Source organism: Macaca mulatta, chromosome 13, assembly GCF_049350105.2.
Source record: "Macaca mulatta isolate MMU2019108-1 chromosome 13, T2T-MMU8v2.0, whole genome shotgun sequence".
In the NCBI taxonomy this organism is placed as follows: domain Eukaryota; kingdom Metazoa; phylum Chordata; class Mammalia; order Primates; family Cercopithecidae; genus Macaca; species Macaca mulatta.
The window spans coordinates 5,195,096-5,218,052 of NC_133418.1; the positions used below are offsets into that span (position 1 = coordinate 5,195,096).

The 22,957-nt window shown below is 56.4% G+C and overlaps 2 protein-coding genes and 1 pseudogene across 32 annotated transcripts in view; 2 read left to right on the plus strand and 1 right to left on the minus strand.

Moving 5' to 3' along the window:
- The first annotated feature begins 2,919 nt into the window (after window positions 1-2,919).
- On the plus strand, window positions 2,920-19,199 carry ARID5A (AT-rich interaction domain 5A). Of its 4 annotated transcripts, XM_015112880.3 has the most exons (7): window positions 2,920-3,001; window positions 13,969-14,084; window positions 15,907-16,045; window positions 16,332-16,384; window positions 16,750-16,847; window positions 17,136-17,295; window positions 17,683-19,199. In XM_015112880.3, the coding sequence occupies exons 1-7, from the start codon at window positions 2,998-3,000 to the stop codon at window positions 18,895-18,897; spliced, it is 1,785 nt and encodes a 594-aa protein (XP_014968366.3). In that variant the 5' UTR covers window positions 2,920-2,997; the 3' UTR covers window positions 18,898-19,199. The 4 variants fall into 4 exon arrangements, with proteins under 4 accessions (XP_014968366.3, XP_028687986.2, XP_014968367.3 ...); XM_028832153.2 differs by lacking the exon at window positions 15,907-16,045; XM_015112881.3 differs by lacking the exons at window positions 15,907-16,045; window positions 16,332-16,384.
- On the plus strand, window positions 3,556-13,757 carry LOC144333669 (uncharacterized; annotated as a pseudogene). The gene has a single exon (XR_013402588.1). The product of XR_013402588.1 is annotated as an uncharacterized LOC144333669 (transcript).
- The window catches only part of KANSL3 (KAT8 regulatory NSL complex subunit 3), an 88,132-nt gene continuing 76,124 nt past the window's right edge, over window positions 10,950-22,957 (minus strand). For 17 of the 27 annotated variants that reach the window (XR_013402426.1, XR_013402425.1, XR_013402417.1 and 14 more), the window contains one exon: window positions 10,950-11,399. Coding sequence is in view for 5 of the 27 variants with exons in the window: in XM_077958464.1 (XP_077814590.1) it covers window positions 11,379-11,399 (21 nt within the window). In the remaining 22 variants the exon portion in view is untranslated. Of the gene's footprint in view, window positions 11,400-14,744; window positions 22,310-22,957 lie in introns of those variants that run through there. The other 10 variants (XR_013402424.1, XR_013402418.1, XR_013402421.1 and 7 more) reach the window with 3 other exon arrangements.

Here is a 22,957-nt window from a genome sequence, read left to right on the forward strand (position 1 = left end):
GGGGCCAGATTTTCTTCCTAGAAATGGGCTAACAAGAGGTGCTAGGACATGGAAGTGGGAGTTAGAAAGCAGCTTTTAGCTCAGTCTGGGAACACTTTGTGAGCTCTTTAGCCCTGAAACTGTTCTAAGGGGGTCTATAATGTTCTCAGCAGGATTCATGTAATTCCAAAAAGATTAAACGCTATCAAGAGGAGATTAAATACACTGTGCTGGGCACACAGCCCAGCAGTTCCCAAAGAAGCAGATCTGTGTTCTAACAAGGAAAGTCTGTAAGATCTAGCGGTAATCGAAAAAGCAAGTTTCAGAATGCAGCAATGAGAATTGTATTGTTTCCTTAAACATACACATAAAACAAAGCTATATATTTTTCTATACCTGGATACACACATATTTTTGAAAATACATAGGGAAAGTTCTGGAAGACTTCACCCAATCTGACGGGTCCTTAACTCTGGGGCAGGGAGGGAACTGGATTTGGGGTGGCATCAGAGAGGGCCGATCTACTTGCATGTTTTTACAGGAAGAATGTGTTTATTTATTAAGTGATGGTTTGTTTTTCTTATTCTTGAGACACACAAAGAGCCATCAGGACACTGAGGGGCTAGGTGACCCCTCTGTAGGCACAGAGGCGTCCTGGCCTGGGACCCTGTGGTTGAAGAGTGCAGGAGGAGGGCGGCTTTGGGCCGGAGTGGAGGTGTGTGAGATGGAGGCTTGAGCAATGGAAGTGTTTACGCTTTTAGCCAGACGAATGAAGATGTCTGTTTTCCGCAGGATTTACAGGCCATTGTAAATTACTTTCTATTGCAAACAGTTGCCTCAGGAAGCAATTAAATTTAGATCCTATCGTTCCCAGGCTGGCACAGGCAGGTGTTGACTTGCTGAGGCTTTGCACAACAGCCCTTGTCTGTCAGAATGTGCCCAGCTGCCCGGATTGCAGAATAACCTTAACGCTTGGTGGGATGAGCTGCTGTCTTATAAGATAGTGAGTTCCTTGTCAGTAGGGGTATCCAACCCACAAGTGAGGGGTTGGCCTAGATTGTGACCCCGGAGGCTGCATCCAGAGCTCCATTCCCAACTTTGGGCCTAGTGCCTGCCAGTGAATGCTTCCAGAATGGACAAAGGTGCTTCCTGATGGCATCCCATCATAGTGTCTTCCACCACAGCCTTAGCTCTTCTGGAGGGGAAAGTGGCTTGTGAACTTGGAAGTGGGATGCATTGTTATAATGACCGTTACGATTGTTCTGGGTGTCTATTACCAACTCTACAGGTGCTGGCTCTTACAAGCCAACCCATTACGAGGTAGACAGGGGATTTATCCTGCAGAGCCCACAGTGTCATCTGCTCTAGACTGAGCCTGCAGACATCTTCCATCCCAGGGCCAAAGAGCAAGGGCCAGGGTTTCAGGTTCACCAAACTGCAGCCCTGGTCCATTCTTTTAGTGTGAGGAGGGGCACCAGTATGACAAGTGGTCAGTAATGGGTGCAAAGTGGGTGGGGGGGATGCCTGGGTATGAGGGCTCCTCTTCCTGGGTCTAGCTCTGGCTCCAACACCTACCAGCTGTGTTACTTGAGCTGATCTCTCAGACCTCAGTTTTACCCTACAAAATGAGGACAATGATGGTGTGAAGTGCATACAGCTATTATGAGTATTAAAATTCATCAACGAAGATTTCTGTGTAGCTTCTATGTGCTAGGAACAGTGTTCCCGTCCTAGGTAACCACCTGCTGAGACGGAAACCCTGAGCCTCCGTTTCTTCCTCTTTGGCCTGCACAGGTCCAGGTTGCTGCTATGGCTGGCTGGGCACCTCCTCCTGCCTCCATTCACCCTAGGCCTCATTCCCACCTCCCACAGCCTGAACTCATGCCCCCTCTTAGGACTACTCAGCTTGTAGCTGCCACACTCTGTCTGCATTATGTATGTGGGCATTGACTATTACTGGCAGGCCTGGCCACAGAACCTAGGCCAAGGATTTCCTAGTTCGGTCCTTGTCTAGCTCACACTAACCACCTCTCCTTTTTTTTTTCTTTTTTTTTGAGGCAGGGTCTCCGTGTCTCCGTCTGTTGCCCAGGATAGAGTGCAGTGGTGTGATTGCAACACACTACAGCTTCGACCTTCTGGGCTCAAGTGAGCCTCCCGCCTCCGCCTCCCAAAGCACAGGGATTCCTCACCTGGCCTTCTTTGTTGGCCTAGGTGGGGAATGGGAAATGCACAGGGCCACTTTCTTTTTTTTTTTTTTTTTTTTGAGACGGAGTCTTGCTCTTGCTCTGTCGCCCAGGCTGGGGTGCAGTGGCCGGATCTGAGCTCACTGCAAGCTCCGCCTCCCGGGTTTACGCCATTCTCCTGCCTCAGCCTCCCGAGTAGCTGGGACTACAGGCGCCCGCCACCTCGCCCGGCTAGTTTTTTTTTTGTATTTTTTAGTAGAGACGGGGTTTCACCGTGTTAGCCAGGATGGTCTCGATCTCCTGACCTCGCGATCCGCCCGTCTCGGCCTCCCAAAGTGCTGGGATTACAGGCTTGAGCCACCGCGCCCGGCCTGCACAGGGCCACTTTCAAATCAAAGTCAGAAGCACTTTGCTCGCTCCACAGAGCCCTCAGTGCTCTGCTGAAAGCAAGGAGGATTTTTCCAAGGCTCTAGTTTTGCCTCCAGGGAAACTGAGGCACAAGGCATCAATGATTCCTGGGGGTCCTGCCTCCGCTCCTCTAGGTGAGTAGCCTTTTCCATGGGCCCCACTCTGAAAGCCGAGAGGCCAGGGGCACGCACTACAATTCCCAGAGGTCCCCGGGCGCGGGAACGTCCCCCACCCCACGCCTCCCCCGCACGACGGAGCCGGGCCCACCAATGGGAGCCCAGAGTGGGGCGAGCAGGGGCGGGACGGGGCGGGGCTGCGGGGAGGCGGCCGGCGGGCGGCGCCGCGAGTCAGTAGCTCAGAGAGCGCGGGATCCGGACAGCCGCGCGCTGAGGGTCTCGGGGCGAGTGCCGCGGGACGTCGCCGGGCCATGGGTAAGCGGCTCCACGGCGCGGCCCGGGCCGGGGCTCGGCGGCCCTGCAGGGAGGGCCCAGGTGCCGGCGCCGGGTCCCCTCCAGCCCTCGTGGCGGTCGGGGCGCTGTGCGGGGCGGAAAGGGGTCCGCGGTGGGCTGCGGGGCGCGGGCCGAAGGGAGCGAGCCCGGCCCGCGGCTTCAGCGCTCCCGGCCGGCGCGGAAGGGGTGAGGCCGGGCGTCCGCGCGCGTTTCGAGAAAAGGAAAGACAAAAAGTTTTGGCGGCCAGGGGCTTCCCGGGCGTTTATCTCGAAACTCTCTTCGCCGTCTCTTGCCTGAAATGTGCCGAGCCCGGCACGGCGCTGTCGTCCCACTTCCTGCTGCGGTTTCCCCCGCGAGCCGGGCTCAGCTCCTGTGTTGTGACAGCTGCCGGCGGCCGCCCTCCGCCCCTGACACCCCGCGGGTTTCCGAACCGCGGCGCCGCCGGGCGGGCGCAGACTCCGGGTCCGGGGCGCGCGGCCCTTCCCTCTGCGGCGCCGTTTCCTGCAGGGGCTGCGCGGGTGCGAAGAACTTGCTCAATGCGCTGTGAAGGCTCCACGGTTCCTCTTTCGGCCGCGGGCTGCGCCGATGGTCCGGGGCGCCCGGCTTCGCGCCCCTGCCCATTCCTTCTCTTCCGTTCTCTCTTTCCCTCTCCCGTCTCCCCGCCCACCCGCCGCAGCCCCGCAGGAGAGGGGTCGCTTCCCTGGTTCCTCTCCTGTCCCTTGTGTGTCCCCTTCTTTTCCCTCGGTCTGCAGAAGGGACGGGGCGGCGGGTGGGGAGCGCCGGGGAAGAGGGCAAGGGCGCGGGCAGCGATGCCCGGCTTCGCGCTCGGTGGGAGCAGCGGGGCAACCCGGGCCCGCGCTCAGTCCCTCCGCGGTGTCTAGGGGTCGCCCGGTCTGGGGTCGCGTCTTCCTCCGCCCAGCGCCGGCGTGGTGGGGTTTGCGCGATGCAGGACCCCCGAGGGCACGGGGGGTCCCGAGGCGCTGCGGAGTCTTGGGTCAGTAAAGAGGGCTCCGCGGGCCCCAGGGGAGGACAACAGGTGCCTCTTGCGCCACCCGGGCCCCACTGGTGGGAGCCCACACGCAAGGTGGCGTCTCTGCCTACAGGCAACGCTAGAGCACAGGAGGGGTGGGAGATGGGGCTCGAGGACTTCACCCCACGGCAGAGCTCAGAGCCCAGTCCAGGCCGTAGGGACCCGCCTGGGGCCTAGCACTTGGTGTGGCAGAGGTAGAAAGGGCCTCCGACAATCTGCCTCTATAGTTGGGAGACGTCACCTGGCACCTCTGAGCCTCTGTCCCGTAGGTGGAATGGGGACACATGAAGCCATCTGAGGAGCTCTCACTGTCACCACCAAATGTGGTCCAGACTCAGTGGGGAGGGACAGCCCCATCCTGGAATTGGGGCTTTTAGGACATCCCAGAGCCTGGTAAGAGGGACAGGGAGAGTGGGGCTTGGAAGTTGATAGCCTCACATTCAGTGTCCCCCGAACCTCCTTCCCCTTCTGTACCCTCTGGTGGCTCTTGTGGCCTCAGCTGCTCCCAGACCCTGTCTCTCTCGCCCTCCCCCAAGCTGAGGTACTGAGGCCGGGTTGTGGCTTGAGCTGCACCTGTGCCCCGGTATGGAGTGGGGGTCCCAGGCCCATGGCGTTTCTTCTCATTGCTGGCTCCAGCTCAGCCCCTGGCAGGCGCCCCGTCCCCAGACTCCTGGACCAAGCTCCGCGGAGACTCGGCCTGGCCGCCGCTCTCGCGCTGCCAAGTGGACCGGCCGTTTCGCCGCTTCAAAGGCTGTCTTTGTTTCGCTCCAGCTCAAGCTCAGAGAAACTTAAGCCAACAACCTCAGCCGAGGGGGCGGGGCGGCGTCTGCTGGTTGTTATTGAGGCTGCTGTTACCATTATTGTGGTAATTGACGCACTGTTCCCAGTCGGTGACTTTTCATGAAAGGAAGTGTCACTTCCTTCCCATCACACCCAGGGTGAATGGGGCGGGCAGCAGAAAGATGGGGAGGGAGGGAGAGAAGGAAAGGGGTGTGCGCCTCCAGCAGACCCTTAGGCTTGAGAGCTGTGTGGCCGTGTACTAGTCACTGCCCCTTTCTGGGCAACAGGGGTCTGTAAGTCCTGCACCCAGGAGGCTGATGTTTCCGTAGCAGCTGCTGGGCAGCGAGGTGCCTTGGGGAGGGAGCAGGACAAGCAGGCCTCCGGTCTTCTCACTGCGCCTGGCTGTGGTTTGTGGGGGAAGCCTCCTTTCTCTTCTCGATTTCTTCCGCTGAGAACACTGGGCACATTGAGTCTAGCACGCCCATCTTGTGGATGGGAAAGGGAGATACAGAAGCAGTGACCAACTTGGTAAGAGGTGCAGCCATGCGGTGCTAGAGCCCCTTGCTCTGTCTGTCCTCTTGGCCCACTCTCATGTCCTTACAGCTTGATGTCTGCCAGGGCAGGGGCCCGCTGACTTCCCCACATCCACCCACTGCCCGGCCCCATAGCTACCTTCTAGTCCTAGCTAAGTCCCATGAGACACCTTAAGTTTGTCCTCAGTGACTCTCGACCACCGCCCCACTGCCTTCACCTTCCTGCCTTTGCGTACCCCAACTTCACCAGGTTGGCTGGGCCCTGGCCAGAGCTGGCCCCCTACTCCCTTAGGTAACGGAGCAGTTTTTTAAAAGGAATCTCAGTAGGTATCAACAGGTCTTTCCTCCTTCCTCAAGATTATGGAGATAACACCCCTTATTCAAAGATGGTGGGTCCTCTGGGCCCTCCCCCACCCAGGCCAGGGAAGTTGATTCACAGGGTGTGGGGGCCGTGCCCCCCACGCCCCCACTGCCCAGCACTCTCACCAGCCCCCTCCCATCCCTGAGCCTGGATGCCTTAGCAGGCAACACAGACCTGCTCTTGCTAGCAGAGTGACCGCAGCGATATGCTGGGAAACTGCACATCTCCTTGGGGAAAGGGGATGAGTTTGCACCCTCTGAGCACAGATAAGGAACCTGAGGTCTCCCTGCTCCCATTACAAAGAAAAAAGACTTTAGCTGTCAGGGATCAGCGTCTCTCAGGAGTCAGACTACCCTGGTTCTGAATCCCAGCTCTGCCATGGATAAGCTGCGTGGCCCCAGGCAAGTCACTGAACCTCTCTGAGCCTCAGGTATTCTCTCTGTTATATCTGGATGGCTGGGAAGATTCAACAAAGCAGTGTTGTATGAGATGCCCAGCCCACGCCAGCCAGGGCACTGATTTGAGTCGGTGGAGCATATAACTTGAGAACAAGTAGACCTACTGGAGGGAGCGACAGATTAACCTCTTCAGTGCTGGAGTGGTAGGATCTGGGAGTTGAGCTTGACTCAGACAGGCGCCATGGAGTTAGAAAGAAATGAGACTCATAGCACAGGAAGAGCCTCAGGCAATCCTCCCGCCCAGCACCCTGCTGCACCCTCTGTCTAGTGAGGGACGGGGTCACTAGGAGCCCAGGCTCGTCTTCTGGTGCAGCCACCTAGCCTGCCCTGGCCCTCTTCCCAGCAGTGAAATGGGGAAATTGCAGGGGGGCTTGTGGAGTGAACTACCGTTGTCAGGGTTTTTCTAACACCATTTTCTAGCTGCACAAAACCCAAGGAACAAACTAGGAATAAACCTCCCCAAGAAAGCACAGGGGCTTTTTAAGAAGGAACTTCTGAGGACTGCAGAGGGAAACCTGAATTATGGAGACACATGATCCTGAAAAGAAAGATGCAGTACTGTAAAGGTATTATTTTTCCTCAACGTAGTTTATAAACTTAAATGCAATCAAAGCCCTAGTAGTGGGAGTTGTTTGTTTGTTTGTTTGTTTGTTTGTTTGTTTTGGAGACAGAGTCTCTGTCCCCAGGCTGGAGTGTAGTGGCCTGATCTCAGCTCACTGCAACTTCCACCTCCTGGGTTCAAGTGATTCTCCTGCCTCAGCCTCCCGAGTAGCTGGGATGATTGGTGTGTGCCATCATGCCCAGCTAATTTTTGTATTTTTAGTAGAGACGAGGTTTCACCATGTTGGCCAGGATGGTCTCGATTTCTTTTTTTTTTTTTTTTTTTTTTTTTGAGACGGAGTCTTGCTCTGTTGCCCAGGCTGGAGTGCAGTGGCGCGATCTCGGCTCACTGCAAGCTCCGCCTCCCGGGTTCCCGCCATTCTCCTGCCTCAGCCTCCCGAGTAGCTGGGACTACAGGCGCTGCCACCACGCCCGGCTAATTTTTTTGTATTTTTAGTAGAGACGGGGTTTCACCGTGGTCTCGATCTCCTGACCTTGTGATCCGCCCGCCTCGGCCTCCCAAAGTGCTGGGATTACAGGCGTGAGCCACCGCGCCCGGCCGGTCTCGATTTCTTAACCTCGTGATCTGCCCGCCTCGGCCTCCTAAATGTGTTTTTTTTTTTTTTTTTTTTTTTGAGCCGGAGTCTTGCTCTGTCGCCCAGGCTGGAGTGCAGTGGCCGGATCTCAGCTCACTGCAAGCCCCGCCTCCCGGGTTCACGCCATTCTCCTGCCTCAGCCTCCCGAGTAGCTGGGACTACAGGCGCCCGCCACCTCGCCCGGCTAGTTTTTTTTGTATTTTTTAGTAGAGACGGGGTTTCACCGTGTTAGCCAGGATGGTCTCGATCTTCTGACCTCGTGATCCACCCGTCTCGGCCTCCCAAAGTGCTGGGATTACAGGCTTGAGCCACCGCGCCCGGCCGTGTTTTTTTTTTTTTAATTTTTTTGTTTTGTTTTGTTTTAAGAGAATGTAACAGAATTATCCCAAAGTTCAGATGGAATATTTTAAAAAGACAAGTAATATTGGGCAACTTGCCCTCTGGATAGTAAGTTGTTTTGTAAAGCTACAAAAAATTAAAACAGTGTGCACAGGTCCTAGCATTCCACCGTGGATGAAACAGAATAGAAGGTCCAGAAATAGTCCCACATGTGTTCCTTATAAGCATTGACATTGTGGGGAAAGTAGCTTTTTACACCACTGGGGGAGGAGGCCACTCACTGGGACCCCCTAACCAATGGGGAGAAAATATGGCTAGGATCCCTATTTCATCCTGTATACAGGAATAGATTCCAGATGTGTTACGAGTGAGTAATGAGACAGTAATCACCATCATCATCATCATTGCTTGCTGGATGGAGAAAGGTGAAGTCTGGATGACATTCTTATGGAGAGCACTTTTCTTTTTTGCATTTGATCCCCCACTTCTGCTACAAATAAAACATGCAAGGCATTGTGCCAGGAAGGCGCCTGCACACAAGGCTGGGAACAGGGCAGCAGTGCGGTGGCTCGTAGCAGCAGCAGCTCTCGGGCAAGTGGGTTTCTCCTGCCTCTGTGGGCTGAGTGGGGCCGGGAGACGGGGCCTCCAGCTCCATAAGCCTTTTCCCTCGTCCGCGGAGCCAGGAGAGGGCCCACCCCACCGCGCAGGTCCTGCCTGCCTGGCTGCCAGCTCTCTACTTCCCAACGCAGGACCTGTGTGGCCCAACATCTATGGCGGTGGGTTTCAAGCTTATTTTTTTTATAGCATTTATTACATTTTTTACAAATGTAACCCTGATCTGTGAATGATCAGGGAAAGGGAGAGATTAGGGCAGCGAGGGACAAGACAGAGGACACCCTGAAGACCAAGGGGGAAAAGGACTGTCCCTTCTCGTTCATCTAATGCTGCGGAAATGGGGGTCCAAAGGCCTGCGACCCAGAGGGCCCTGGCAGGACAGAGCACCCACGCTGAGAAGGGAGACCGAGTTCATTTGGGGACTCGGCTGGACACAGAGATAGAATGTTTCCCTTTGTGGCTTAAGGCGACAGCTCCAATCCCTTTCCCATCTGGGGTTAAACAGCTCAAACTGGTGACCTCCTTTCCAGGTAACACCAGTGCCTGACTCCGGGAGATCTTCCCCCAGTGTGGTCCAGGCAGAGCTCACAAACTCTGAACCACGCAGAAGGGACTAGGGCCCCTCTCGCCCTGTGGCTCGCAGCCTGGCTGCCCACTGGGATGCCCTGGGGAGCTTTGACCCTGCTGCCCCACCTTGGACCTTACATCAGACTCTGAGGGTGGGGCGGGAGCATCAGTGTCTTTCCAAATGCTCCTCCAGGTGATTCTGATGGGCCCTGTCTAACCGCCGTATTTTTCTGAAGCCCAAGGGGCAGCGACTTGCCAGGGTCACATAGCAAGTCAGTGACTGAGAAGCCCCAGTCATACCAAGGAAGATGTGGAGAGGGTCCCTGGATGCCGAGGCTCTGGGGCTGAAGGAATGAGGGGAGGGGATGTGTGAGCCGAGGGCAGCAGGCAGCGGGAGAAGAGCCGGTGGAGGAGGTGCTCCCGGACCTGGAAGGTTTTGGGAATTCACAGATAGCTAGGAGAGAACTCAAGGATCTTCCTCTCCCATTTCACAGCAGGGAAGACTGAGGCACAGAGTCACAGAGGACTTGGCTGGAAAGGCATCAGTCTGGTGGGTCACTTGTTAGTACCCAGGATTTCTGGAGACGGGTGTGTCAGAAGCTAGCCCAAGAGGGTGGCCCCGGTCTCTTTCTCTTTGACAAGCCTTAGGATTGGTTTCTCTCCAGGCTTACTTGGACTCTTCATGAAGGCTTTGCAAATGTTGGTAACCACAGCAGCCACTGGACCAGAATCAGACCTTGATTTGAATCCTGGTCCACCAGGGAGTCAAGCGACTTACCCATAACCATTCTGGCTTCAGATTCCCTCTCTTTCAAATGGAATTCCTCCAGGACTGAGGGAGCGAATGTGCAGGCACACCTTGCTCTATCATGCTTTGCTTTATTGTACTTCACAGATACTGCATCTTTTACTCATTGAAGGTTCGTGGCAACCCGGCATCGGGCAAGTCTATCGATGCCATTTTTAACAGCATGCGCTCACTTTTTGTCTCGGTGTCACCGTTTCGTGATTCTTACAACACTTCAAACTTTTTCATTATTGTATCTGTTATGGTGATCTGTGATCAGTGATCTTTGATGTTACTATTGTCATTGTTTTGGGGTACCATGAACCCCACCCACAAAGACAGTGAACTAAATCGCTAAATGTTGTGTGTGCTCGTCCTCCACCTGCTCCATCAACCAGCATTCCCCATTTCTCTTCCTCTATTTCTCTTCTGTGGCCTCCCTGTTGCCTGAGGCACAACAATATTGAAAGTGGGCCAATTAATCCTACAGTGGTCTGTAAGTGTTCAGGTGAAAGGAAGAGTTACAGGTCTTTATCTTTAAATGAAAAACTAGAAATAATTAAGCTTAGTGAGGAAGGCAGGTCGAAAGCCCAGACAGGCCGAAAGCTAGGCCTCTTGCACTGGTTTGCCAAGTTGTGAATGCCAAGGAAAAGCTATTGAAGGAAATCAGAAGTGCTGTTCCAGTGGAACACACATGGTAAGAAAGCGAAAAAGCCTTATTGCTGATAATGGAGAAGGTTTGAGGGGTCGGGATAGAAGATCCGACAAGCCATAACTTAAGCCAAAGCCTCATCCAGACCAAGGCTCTGAATCTCCAATTCTCTGAAGGCTGAGAGAGGTGAGGAAGCTGCAGAAGAAAAGTTGGAAGCTAGCAGAGGTTGCTTCATGAGGTTTAAGGAAAGATGCCATCTCCATCACATAAAAATGCAAGGTGAATCAACCAGGGCTGGTGTAGAAGCTGCTGCAATTTATCCAGAAGATCCAGCTGAGATCATTGATGAAGGTGGCCACACTACCACAGATTTTCCATGTAGATGAAACAGTTTTGTATCAGAAAAAGATGTCATCTAGGACTTTCATAGCTAAGACGTCAATGCATGGCTTCAAAAGACAGGCTGACATGTTAGGGCTAATGCAGCTGGTGGCTTTAAGTTGAAGCCAATCCTCATTTATCATTCCAAAAAAACCTAGAACCTTGAAGAATTATGCTAAATCTACTCACTCTGTTCTACAAATGAAATAACAAAGCCTGGATGACAGCACATCTGTTTATAACGTGGTTTACTGAGTATTTTAAGCCAACTGTTGAGACCTACTGCTCAGAAAAAAGATTCCTTTCAAAATATTACTGCTCATTGACAAGGCAGCGGGTCACCCAAGAGGGCTGATGACAGTGTACCAGGAGCTGCATGTTTTCATGCCTGCTAGCACAACATTTATTCTAGAGCCGAGGATCAAGGAGTGCTTTCAAGTTTCAAGTCTTATTATTGAAGAAATCCATTTTGTAAGGCTATAGCTGCCATAGACAGTGATTCCTCTGATGGATCCGGGCAAAATACATTGAAAACCTCCAGAGAGCATTTAAGGAACATTTGTGATTTGTGGGAGGAGGTCAGAATATCCAAGCATTTGGAAGAAGTTGATTCCAACCTTCACGGATGACTCTGAGGGCTTCAGGATTTCAGTGGAGAAGTCACTGCAGATGCGGTGGAACCTGCAAGAGAACTAGAGTTAGAAGCAGAGCTTGAGAATGACACTGAATTGCGGCAATCTCATGATCAAACTTGAGTGGATGAGGAGTTGTTTTGTATGGGTGGGCAAAGAAAGTGACTTTTTTGGTTTCTGGTTTTTTCTTTCTTTCTTTCTTTTTTTTTTTTTTTGAGGCAGTCCTAGTCCATCGCCCAGACTGGAGTACAGTGGAGTGATCTCGGCTCACTGCAGCCTTCGCCTCCTAGGTTCAAAGGATTCTCCTGCCTCAGCCTCCCAAGTCGCTGGGACTACTGGGACCTGCCCCACACCCAGCCAACTTTTGTGTTTTTAGTAGAGACAGGGTTTTGCCATGTTGGCCAGGCTGGTCTCAAACTCCTGACCTCAGGTGGTCCGCCCACCTCGGCCTCCCAAAGTGCTGGGATGACAGGCATGAGCCACTGTGCCCATCCTAAAGTGGCTTCTTGAGGTGGAATCTACTCCTGGAGGAGATGCTGTGAACATTGTCAAAATGACAACAAGGGATTTAGAATGTTACAGAAACTTAGCTGATAAAGCAGCAGCAGGGTTTGAGAGGATGGACATCAGTTTTGAAAGAAGTTTTGCTGTGGATAAAATGCTGTCAAAAACAGCATCACATGCATGTCATGGAAAAATCTTTCACGAAAGGAAGAGTTGCCAGGCACAGCGGCTCACGCCTGTAATCCCAGCACTTTGGGAGGCCGAGGCGGATGGATCATGAGGTCAGGAGTTCGAGACCAGCCTGGCCAATATGGTGAAACCCCGTCTCTACTAAAAATACAAAAATTAGCCGGGCGTGGAGGCGGGCGCCTGTAGTTCCAGCTACTCAGGAGGCTGAGGCAGAAGAATCACTTGAACCCGGGAGGCAGAGATTGCAGTGAACCAAGATCATACCACTGTACTCCAGCCTGGGGGACAGAGCGAGATTCTGTCTCAAAAAAAAAAAAAAAAAAAGGAAGAGTTAATGGATGTGGCAAACTTCATTGTTGTCTTCTTTTAAGAAATTGCCACAGTCACCCCAGCCTGAGAAACCACCACCCTGAGATCCCCCAGCAGCCATCGACATGGAGGCAAGACATAAGAACACCTACCAAAGCAGGACCACTTTGGGCCACCCTCTTGGGCTAGCTTCTGATACACCCGTCTCCAGAAATCCTGGGTACTAACAAGTGACCCACCAGCCTGATGCCTTTCCAGCCAAGTCCGCTGTGACTTTGTGCCTCAGTCTTCCCTGCTGTGAAATGGGAGAGGAAGATCCTAGCGTTCTTTGCTAGCCAAGGATTCTACCCCATGCCACTGAGTACCACTGGCCCCTGGCTTATGCTGCTTTGGGTTTCTTGTTCCCGAGGAGATTCTTTTTCTGTCTGGGATGGAAGGGAAATCTCATAGGTTCCTAACAAAAAGGATGTCCTGGGAGGGAGTGAACCAATTCATACTTGATTAACAAAAGGACAAAGGACAGAAAGAAAAGGTTGTCAGAAGCCGTGGGTTCCTGGTCTGGTGTCTGCTGCCAGCCTGCGGTGTGGCCCGAGGCAGTTTCCAATGGTTGTGGTTTTTGCAGTGGCAGAGGTGTTGCGTTTTTGCAGCCATCGGCACATGGTGGTTCTTAGTAAAATACAGCCCACAACTTCTCCGGCCCACGACGCAGGGTTGTCGTGAGCCTTGCTCATTCCAGCTTGGCACCTGCTGTGTGGGGTACGGGCAGCCTCACTGAGCTACCAGGGAGCCCCAGGAGCCACCGGCAGTTCAGCCAGGATGGCTGTGAGTAGCCAAGGGCGACGGAGGAGCTGCCCATGGCCAGGGGCCAGAGGAGGCCACCCAGAGGAAGGCACTTGTCACAGAGACCTGAGGGGTCACCAGGACCCTTGCAGGTGAGGGGAGCATGTGGCCTAATTAGGGCAGTTAGAACTCTGCAGATGCTCGGGAAGGTCAGATGTTCCCAAATATTCTCAGGGGAACTACTACCAAGGGACCCCATGTGTTGCTTTGGGACCACAGCCATGGGATCCTTTAGCTCTCCAGTGAGACTGAGCTGCTTCTCAATTGTGTCTCAGCATGGGGCAGATTTTGGAGACAGGATTTCCCCAAGCGCCATAGCCCAACCCCGGCCTCCTGTGACTTGACCTCAAGGTGGTTTTGCGTTTCCTTCAAAGATGTGGGGAGATAGCTGGAGCAGAGGAAAGAAAAGGGGCAGGTGTGGAACAGATGCAGTGGGTTGTGGGGGAGTGGGGAGGAGGGTCTCTGTGTGTGTGTGTGTGTGTGTGTGTAGCCTGTGTGCAGCCAGGGACACACCCCTTCCCCCTGGCCAATTCTTTTTTTTTTTTTTTAATGATAGAGACGGGATCTCACTATGTTGGCCAGACAGGTCTCGAACTCCTGATATCAGGTGATCGCCTGCCTGGGCCTCCCAAAGTGCTGGGATCACAGGAGTGAGATCACAGTCACCGGCGCCCTCTGACGACTCTCATTGGGGATGGGGAGACTGCTCCTGTTCCTCCTGCTTGCATCTGAGGTGTTCTCTCCCCACCCCTTCTTCCTTCCCTCTCTCCTTGCAGCAGCTCCTGTCAAAGGGAACAGGAAGCAGTCCGCAGAGGGTGACATCCTAGATCCACCTGCATCCCCCAAACCTGTTGGCGAGCAGAACGGGAGCCAGAACCCCATCCCACTGGAGGTGAGTCGAGTCCCTCTGCTGACTCCCTGGGCGTTCTTCCCTGCCACCCTCACCCGTGTTCAGCCTCCAGGTGAACCTGGACACTCCCCAAGCTCTCAGGAGGCAGATATGTTCCTACCCTGGCCCTGTCCAGCAGCCAGGGGACTGACTTGTCTTCTGTGCCAGAGAGTTATTGAAACCAAGATTGACTTGGTTTTTGTAGCAGACCCCTTTTTTCAAGTGAAGATGACCCACCACCCTGATCCATAAAACAGACAAAAGCTCCAGCCCGTGATGCAAAACCACATTCACATCCATTCATCCAGATGCATAACATGGGCATATAAAGTCACTCGGTGAGACCAACAGGGCTGTTGCGATGAGCAGAGTCTGAAGGGGGCGCTGCAGGCAGCTTTTTCGGAGCACAGTTGGCCCCGGCTTTCATTCATTTTGGCCATTTGCTTTGGTGGCACAGTCTGGAAAAGTATCCAGATTCATGCAGAAAAGTGTTTGCAAATGGTAGTTGTCTTTAGTAGCTTGCTGGAAATTCAGAGTAGAGGCCTGGAGGAGCAGATTGACTTGAGCAGCTATGAGAGAGCCTTCCTTCTGAGGTCTGCACAGACCAGCCCCAGGGCCCCGGCATGTTACGATTTCATGGGTGATATATGAGTTCGTATGTTGTTTCTTCTCAGAGGTCTTTAATACCTTAAAAACACTGAACTATTACAGAAGCTATTTACAACAAACAAAAAAAGTAACACTGAAATAAACTTGAATCAATTTTTTTTTTTTTTTAGGCAGAGTCTCACTGTTACCCAGGCTGGAGGGCAGTAGCACAATCTTGGCTCACTGCAACCTCCACCTCCTGGGTTCAAACGATTCTTCTGCCTCAGCCTCCCGAGTAGCTGGGATTACAGGCATGCACTACCAGGCGTGGCTAATTTTTGTATTTTTAGTAGAGATGGGATTTCCCCATGCTGGCCAGGCTGGTCTCGAACTCCTGACCTCGGGTGATCTGCCCACCTCGGCTTCCCAAAGTGCTAGGATTACAGGCGTGAGCCACCATGCCCAGCTGGATCAAATATTTTGGGAACACATGGCTGTCTGCACTATCCTAGTCTAGATGGTTTATGTCCTGGAAGCTGTCTGTTCTCTGACAGGGTGTAGGCCCTGGGCTGTCTGCCCTGAGCCACTTGCTGGATGAAGGCATCAGCGGAGATTGTCCCTCTGGGACCCGCAACCCAAAGTCCTGTGCCCCTGGCAGCAGTGTGCAGTTGAAGCCCAGAGCTTCACCTCCCTGTGCTCAGTACGGCAGGCCGGGGCCACACAGAGGCTCGGGGAACGTGGGCCTGACAGAGCAACCCACGGCACCGGAAAGCACCAGGCACCTTTGTTCCTTCAGCTTTTCCCTCGGCATTGGGGGTAGGGGGGAGGGCGGCGGGGAGTCCCAGGGACACTGAGCCTGCCCTCCAGGAGCTCCTAGTCTGGCAGAGGAGCTGACACAAATATGACAAATCAAGAACAAGACAGAGAAGTGATCCTGGCCTGGAGAAGGCTGGGGACTGCTCTTGTGGACACCTCTGGAGGCAGCTGCTCTGGGGTGCCCAGCCTCTGGGGGGGGGCCCTGAGCTCTAGCCCCTGCCCTAGGGCACTGAGGGCTGATACCTGTGCCAGCCGAACCCAGGAACAGTCACTCCCTCCCAGAACAGTGGCCAGGTGCTCTCTGGGAAACTGGGGTTGGGGGCAAGGTACCTTATGCCTCCTGCAGCCAGTGGTTTCTGCACGTCCCCAGCAGCCAGCCACCAACTGGGGCCCATCCCAATGCCTCCTGTTCTCTCCCCAGGACTCCCCCGAGGCAGGCGGGGAGCGGGAGGAGGAGCAGGAGCGGGAGGAGGAGCAGGCCTTCCTGGTCAGCCTCTACAAGTTCATGAAGGAGCGACACACGCCCATCGAGAGGGTGCCCCATCTCGGCTTCAAGCAGAGTGCGTCCCTGGGGTGCAGGCAGGGAGGGGGGCCCAGCAGGGAACCCCACCCAGGCAGGGCATCGGGCAGGCACTCCCACTCTGGGTGACCCAGGTTGCAGATAGAAAGGAGGCCTCCCTCCAGGCTGCCACCGGGCCAGCAGTGCACAGGCCACAGCCTGCCCATCTACTGCAGTGGCCCTGCCTGGGTGTGTGCTGCTCTGTGCCCGCGTGTCAGGGCACTAGGAAGGGGTGGCTGCCCCACCTCCCACGGAGGCTGACGGCCAGCCTGCCCCTCTCTCCCCAGTTAACCTGTGGAAGATCTACAAGGCAGTGGAGAAGCTGGGGGCCTATGAGCTGGTAAGGAAGGCACCCCCAGTCCTTGCCAGACTGCATCTCCCTGGGGTGAGCCTGCAACGCTGTCCTTGCCTCTGGACAGGAGAAGAGCCAGGATCCCCAGTCCTGCCTTCCTCCCCGCCTCCCCCGCTGGTTCTCTGCTGCTCAAAGCAGCTTTTCAGCCTTCCCCATCTGTTCTGCCCGCCCCGTGTTGGAAAAACTGCTTGGGCCAGCAGTCCGTGGCCCTGGGAGGGAGAATCAGCCGCTGTCGGAGCCGCAGAGCAGCTGCCAAACCGCAGTGCTTTGGTCCCTGCGAGGGCGGCCAGAGCCGCAAGGACCCCGCTGCCAGGGGGCGCTCGCGGCCGCGCCCTCACCAGGTGCCCTTGCAGGTGACCGGGCGCCGCCTCTGGAAGAACGTGTACGACGAGCTGGGGGGCAGCCCGGGCAGCACCAGCGCGGCCACGTGCACGCGCCGCCACTACGAGAGGTAGGGGGGCGGGCCCGGGTGCTGGACGCCGCCTGCCCTGCGGGGCTCGGTCGACCTTGCCGGGAGGGCTGGGTGGACTCTGTCCGGAGCGGGCGGGGTGGGCCCCGTCCTCAGCGCTGCGGGGGCCCAGGCTGGCTGGGCGCAGCCACCGAGGGAGCTGAGCTTTGGGGCGAGGAGGAGAGGGTCTTCTTCGGCGCCGGCGGGAAAGAGGGGCTCAGAGGAGGCCACAGAGGCCGGTGGAGGGGATGGGCGCCGACCTCCTGGGGGACATGCCCGGTTCCTCCCCAGGCTGGTCCTGCCATATGTGCGGCACCTGAAGGGGGAGGATGACAAGCCGCTGCCCACCTCCAAGCCCAGGAAACAGTACAAGATGGCCAAGGAGAACAGGGGGGATGATGGGGCCACCGAGCGGCCGAAGAAGGCCAAGGAGGAGCGGCGCATGGACCAGGTACGCCTGTGGCTGGGTGGGGCCACCCTGTTCCCTGCCTCTTGCAGCCCCCCCACCCCACAACTCCCTGTGGCCACGGAGCTGTCTGCTCAGAACACACCGAACATGCACCCAGGGCGGGACTTGCAAGGTTCCAGGTTCTCCACAGTGCGCAAGTTCTCTACTTGTGCAAGCAGACTGAACTCCAGCCTGCACCCCACCACCAGGCCCTGTGTCCCAACCTGAGGCTGTGTCCGCTCAGAGGACAGGGCTCCTTTGGAAAATTCTGCACAAAGGACTGCAAGAGCTAGCGGGGAACCTGGGCAGGCCTGAAAGTGCCGCCTCCTGCTCCTGAGGTCAGGATGCATGGCTCGGGCAGCCCTGAGGCATGGCTTTCTCTCATTCCAGATGATGCCAGGAAAGACCAAAGCAGATGTTGCTGACCCAGCACCGCTTCTTAGCCAGGAGCCCCCCAGAAACAGTACAGAACAGCAGGGCCCGGCCTCTGGGTCTTCTGTGTCCTTTGTGGGTACCAGCGGCTGCCCTGAGGCCTACAAGCGGCTCCTATCCAGCTTCTACTGCAAGGGGACACACGGCATCATGTCACCACTGGCCAAAAAGAAGCTCCTGGCCCAGGTGAGCAAGGTGGAGGCCTTGCAGTGCCAGGAGGAGGGCTGTCGCCATGGGGCGGAGCCCCAGGCATCCCCAGCTGTTCACCTCCCAGGGAGTCCCCAGAGCCCCAAAGGGCTGACTGAGAATTCCAGGCACCGGCTGACCTCTCAGGAGGGATTGCAGTCCCCGGGTGGCAGCCTCAGGGAGGAGGTGCAGGCGGGCCCCTGCCCGGCAGCCCCCATCTTCACGGGCTGCTTCCACACCCACCCCACCGAGGTGCTGAAGCCTGTCAGCCAGCACCCCAGGGACTTCTTCTCCAGACTTAAAGATGGGGTGCTATTGGGGCCTCCTGGCAAAGAGGGGCTGTCAGTGAAAGAGCCCCAGCTGGTGTGGGGCGGGGACGCCAACCGCCCTTCTGCATTCCACAAAGGCGGCTCCAGAAAGGGCGTTCTCTACCCCAAGCCCAAAGCCTGCTGGGTGTCCCCCATGGCCAAGGTCCCACCCGAGAGCCCCACGCTCCCACCCACCTTTCCTGGTAGCACAGGCCTGGGCAGCAAGCGCAGCCTGGAGGAAGAGGGTGCTGCCCACAGTGGGAAGAGACTGCGGGCCGTGTCTCCCTTTCTTAAGGAGGCAGATGCCAAGAAATGTGGGGCCAAACCTGCGGGGTCCGGCCTGGTCTCCTGCCTTCTGGGCCCAGCCCTGGGGCCTGTGCCCCCAGAGGCCTACAGGGGCACCATGCTGCACTGCCCGCTGAACTTCACTGGCACCCCAGGCCCCTTGAAGGGCCAGGCTGCACTCCCCTTCAGCCCCCTGGTCATCCCAGCCTTCCCAGCCCACTTCCTGGCCACTGCGGGCCCCTCACCCATGGCCGCTGGCTTGATGCACTTCCCGCCCACATCCTTCGACAGTGCTCTCCGCCACAGACTTTGCCCGGCCTCATCTGCCTGGCATGCACCATCAGTCACAACCTATGCAGCGCCCCACTTCTTCCACCTCAACACCAAGCTGTAGGCCAGCCCATGTGGAGTCGACCGGGGCCGACAGCGGGCAGGTGCTGCTGCTAGAGGGCTCTGGACTAGTGCCTGTTACCCAGGACACCCAGGCCATGCCCCTGGCTGGGCAGCCTGGCACAAGTGAAGGAGGTGGTGGGAAAACTGGGTGTATCTCAAGGCAGCAGGCTGAGCCCAGAGCAGAGGACACAGTTGTTACAAGGCCCTGGGAGAGGGTGGGCAGCTCCCACTGCCCCAGAGCAGCGCTCAGAGCACCCAGGTTGCCCACGGAAAATCCAATAAACAGAAACGAATGGGAATCCACATGGCCCTGAGGTGCACATGGTATGGGCCTTTGTAACGGCAGGCAAGGTGGGGGTGAGCTCGTGGGTGGGGCTGCCATTAGGGGGCCAAGGAGGTGGACCTGAACGCCACCACCCCGAGAGCAGGCCTAAAGCAAACCCCAGCCTCTGCCCCTGTGTAGGCAGCCTCTGACATCCATCCTTGCCTTCGGTCTGGCTTCCTAGTTGAGCCTCGGGAACATGTCGCCTTTCTCATTGTGGAGATGGGGATTGGAGACCCTGGGAGGGTCAGTGACTTGCCCAGGTTCCCCTGGCAGGAGGGGCAGAGGAGGACTGCACAGGCCGTGTGACTCCTGTGCTCTGAGGACCCCAGGCTGTTACCAGTGCCCCCTGGGGTTTGGGGGTGTGACCAGGACGCCTGAGTTGGTCTGCCTTGGTGGTGGATGTAGATTATCTGGGGCCTGTAGCCGAGCCCTCTCTGCAGCACCATCCCACTTGCCTGACCCACATGGACGGTCCAGAATTGGACTGGATTGAAATCACAGGAGGTGCCTGGAGGGAAAGGGGAGCAGATGCCCCGTCTCGGCCTGGGTGTCTGCGTCGGTAACAAGCCCCTGCGGTTTCAGATGTGGTTGCCCCAGGGCTCATCTAGAACCCCCGTGGCCTGATGCCCTGCTTGCTGCAGGCCTGATGGGAGCAGGGCCTTGGCTCAGGAGGAGGGAGGGCAGGTTCTTTTCAGAGGCACCATCCCCTCTCTCCACAAGCAGCCTGCACCCAAGCAATTTCATATGTAGTCCTGGAAAAGTGGGGCTACTGCTGGCCAAGCAGAGGGTAGATGTCGGGGCATCAGGTGTGAGCAGGTCAGCGGGCGACACACACCACTGGAACTTGCCGTGCCCGCTGGGCCTGGGATGCTCATGATCTCCGGCCGTGGGAGGGGCCCCCATAGTTTGCAGGTAGGGAGGCTGAGGCCAGGGATGGGAAGGGTCTTGCTTGCCCAAGGCCACCATTCACAATGACAGAACCCAGGCCAGGGAACGTGCAGCATGCTTGGCACCAGGGAGTGGGTGGCCAGGCCAAAAGTGCACCCTATCCAGCCCCTGCCCCTGGCCACCTCCTTCAGGAGCAGCCTGTGACCGGTGGAGGGGCAGAGGGTGGTGGTCCCTGCTGTTGAGAGCACTCAGGCTCTGCAGGGGCATCTCCCAAACTTCCACCTCCTTCCTTCTGAGAGGTGCCAAGATGCCAGCCTAAGCACCTGCAGTGACCTGCCCTGAGCTCCCACTGCCACATGCAGTCCTTCTCTCCGAGCTGCAGAGGCTCAGTGGATGATAAAGGATGGGAAGGGGCCGGGTGCGGTGGCTCAAGCCTGTAATCCCAGCACTTTGGGAGGCCAAGGCGGGCAGATCACCTGAGGTCAGGAGTTCGTGAACAGCCTGGCCAACATGGTGAAACTCTGTCTCTACAAAAAATACAAAAATTAGCGGGGCATGGTGGCGGACGCCTGTAATCCCAGCTACTTGGGAGGCTGAGGCGGCAGAATCACTTGAACTCGGGAGGTGGAGGTTGCAGTTAGCCCAGACTGCGCCACTGCACTCCACCTTAGGCAACGAGTAAAACTCAAAAAAAAAAAAAGGGTGGGTGGGGGGGGCTGAGTTCTGCCCACCCTCCAGGCCCTGGGTGCTGGGCCACAGACCACTGGGGTCAGATCCCCTGGATAAAAGGGGCAGGGTCCCTTCATCTGCAAAGCAACATCGGCCTGGCCCCGGCACAAAGATGGGCAGGACTTGAGCACAAGCGGCTCAGCGCTGTGGTCATGGCGCCCTCTGGAGGCCCATCTGGAGAATGCACCTCCCGTGGGGCGTCTGTCCCGGGCAGGTGGGCGCCCTGGGCAGGAGGCAGGGGACCCTGTTTTGGCACAGATGCTAGAGCCCGATGTAGTCATGCTTCCAGGGCACCCTCTGGGCCCAGTGCCCCACAGCCTGGTACTAACTGTACCCGATTCTCGGAGGGCAGCATCCCGGCTCACAGCCGGACTAAATGGTGGGTTCCCATCAGTGCCTCTGATTCCTCAGTGAGCAGAGACTGAGGACAGGTACTAGGGCTGGAGACCTGAGGTTGGGGAGAGGAGGGGACGAGAATGAGTGATCTCAGACAGGAGCGCCCCCACGCCAGGGCAGTGCCCTGGGGCCTCTGGGAAGCACCAGGTTCCACCTGAGGTTGGCGGCACGGGTTTTGGGTTTCGGCGGGACCAGGCCACCAGCTGTGTGCCGATTCGGAATAGGGGAGAGCCAGGTTCCACCGAGGAGACGCTGGGCCGGGGAGTCTGGTGCAGCAGAGCGGAACAACGGAGCTGAGGCGAGTGCAGGGAGCCAGGCCAGTGGAGGGCCTGGAGTCGAAGCTGGGTGCGGGGAGCCAAGGACGGGTGGCGGGACTGATGGACCACAGTGGGGCTCCGAGAACCACGGGACTGAAGGAGGTGGGCTGGGAATGAGAGGGCTGGCTGACGTCCCCGGTACCTGGGTGCACTCGTGAGAGTGAGTGGAGGAGAGCAGGCCAAGAAACGAAGGGGCCAGGGCGTGGGAAGCCTTGGAGTCACCGCCTTTGGACCAAGATCAGGCAAGAAGTGGGGAGGAGGGGCTCGGGGTCCACAGCAAGGCCACGATGCAGGGGCAGCAACATGGGCTGGAAGCAACCCACTTCGGGACAGCGTGGAGAAGCGATCTGCACTGGAGAGAGCTGAGGGAGTGGTCTCTGGGTGGGCAGAGCCACGGGCTGGCAGGGGAGGAAGCAGAGGGGCAGCTGGGAGTCCAGGCAGGGAAGTCAGAGACCTCCACCCCTCAAAACCAGAGGGTGGGCCAGGTGCGATGGCTCATGCCTGTAATCCTAGAACTTCGGGAGGCCAAGGCAGGCAGATCACCTGAGGTCAGGAATTCAACACCAGTCTGGCTAACATGGTGAAACGCCATCTCAACTAAAAATACAAACATCAGCCGGGCGTGGTGGCACGCACCTGTAGTTCCTGCTACTAGGGAGGCTGAGGCAGAAGAATCACTTGAACCCAGGAGGCAGAGTTTTCAGTGAGCTGAGATTGTGCCACTGCACTCCAGCCAGGCGACAAGAGTGAAACCCTGTCTCAAAAAAACAAAAAAAACAAAAAACAGAGGCTGCTGACAGTGCCCTGAGACGTGTTTAAACTTTTTTTTTAAGAGATGGGGGTCTTGCAGTGTTACCCCGGCTGGAGTGGTGCTGTGGCTATTCACAGGCAAGGCTATCATGCATTGCGGCACCCAAACTCCTAGGCTCAAGCAGTCCTCCCGCCTCAGCCTCCCAGGCAGCTGGCACTGCAGGTGCATGTCACGGCAGCCAGCTAAATGTTTTCAAATAATTGCCAGAATTTAAAAATCAGATTTCACATAAAAAATGTGGATATCAGGCTTCTCTTTAAAAACCAGAATTTCTGGCCAGGCGCTATGTCTCATGCCTGTAATCCCAGCACTTTGGGAGGCCGAGGCGGGCGGATCAGCTGAGGTCAGGAGTCAAGACCAGCCTGGCCAACATGGTGAAACCCTGTCTCTACTAAAAATACAAAAATTAGCTGGTCGTGGTGGCGGGCGCCTGTAATCCCAGCTACTCGGGAGGCTGAGGCAGGAGAATCGCTTAAACCTGGGAGGCGGAGGTTGCAGTGAGCCGAGATTGTGCCACTGCACAATCCAGCCTGGGTGACAGAGTGAGACTCCATCTCAAAAAAAAAAAAAAAAAAATTCTGGCCACATGGGAGCA

Bases quoted from the DNA above. Each gene is read 5' to 3' on its own strand.
- ARID5A (XM_077958815.1), top strand. From the start codon at position 15,571: ATGACAAATCAAGAACAAGACAGAGAAGTGATCCTGGCCTGGAGAAGG. The intron at 16,385-16,749 runs GTAAGGAAGGCA...GTGCCCTTGCAG, and splicing joins AGCTGGGGGCCTATGAGCTG to GTGACCGGGCGCCGCCTCTG. The intron at 17,296-17,682 runs GTACGCCTGTGG...CTCTCATTCCAG, and splicing joins AGGAGCGGCGCATGGACCAG to ATGATGCCAGGAAAGACCAA.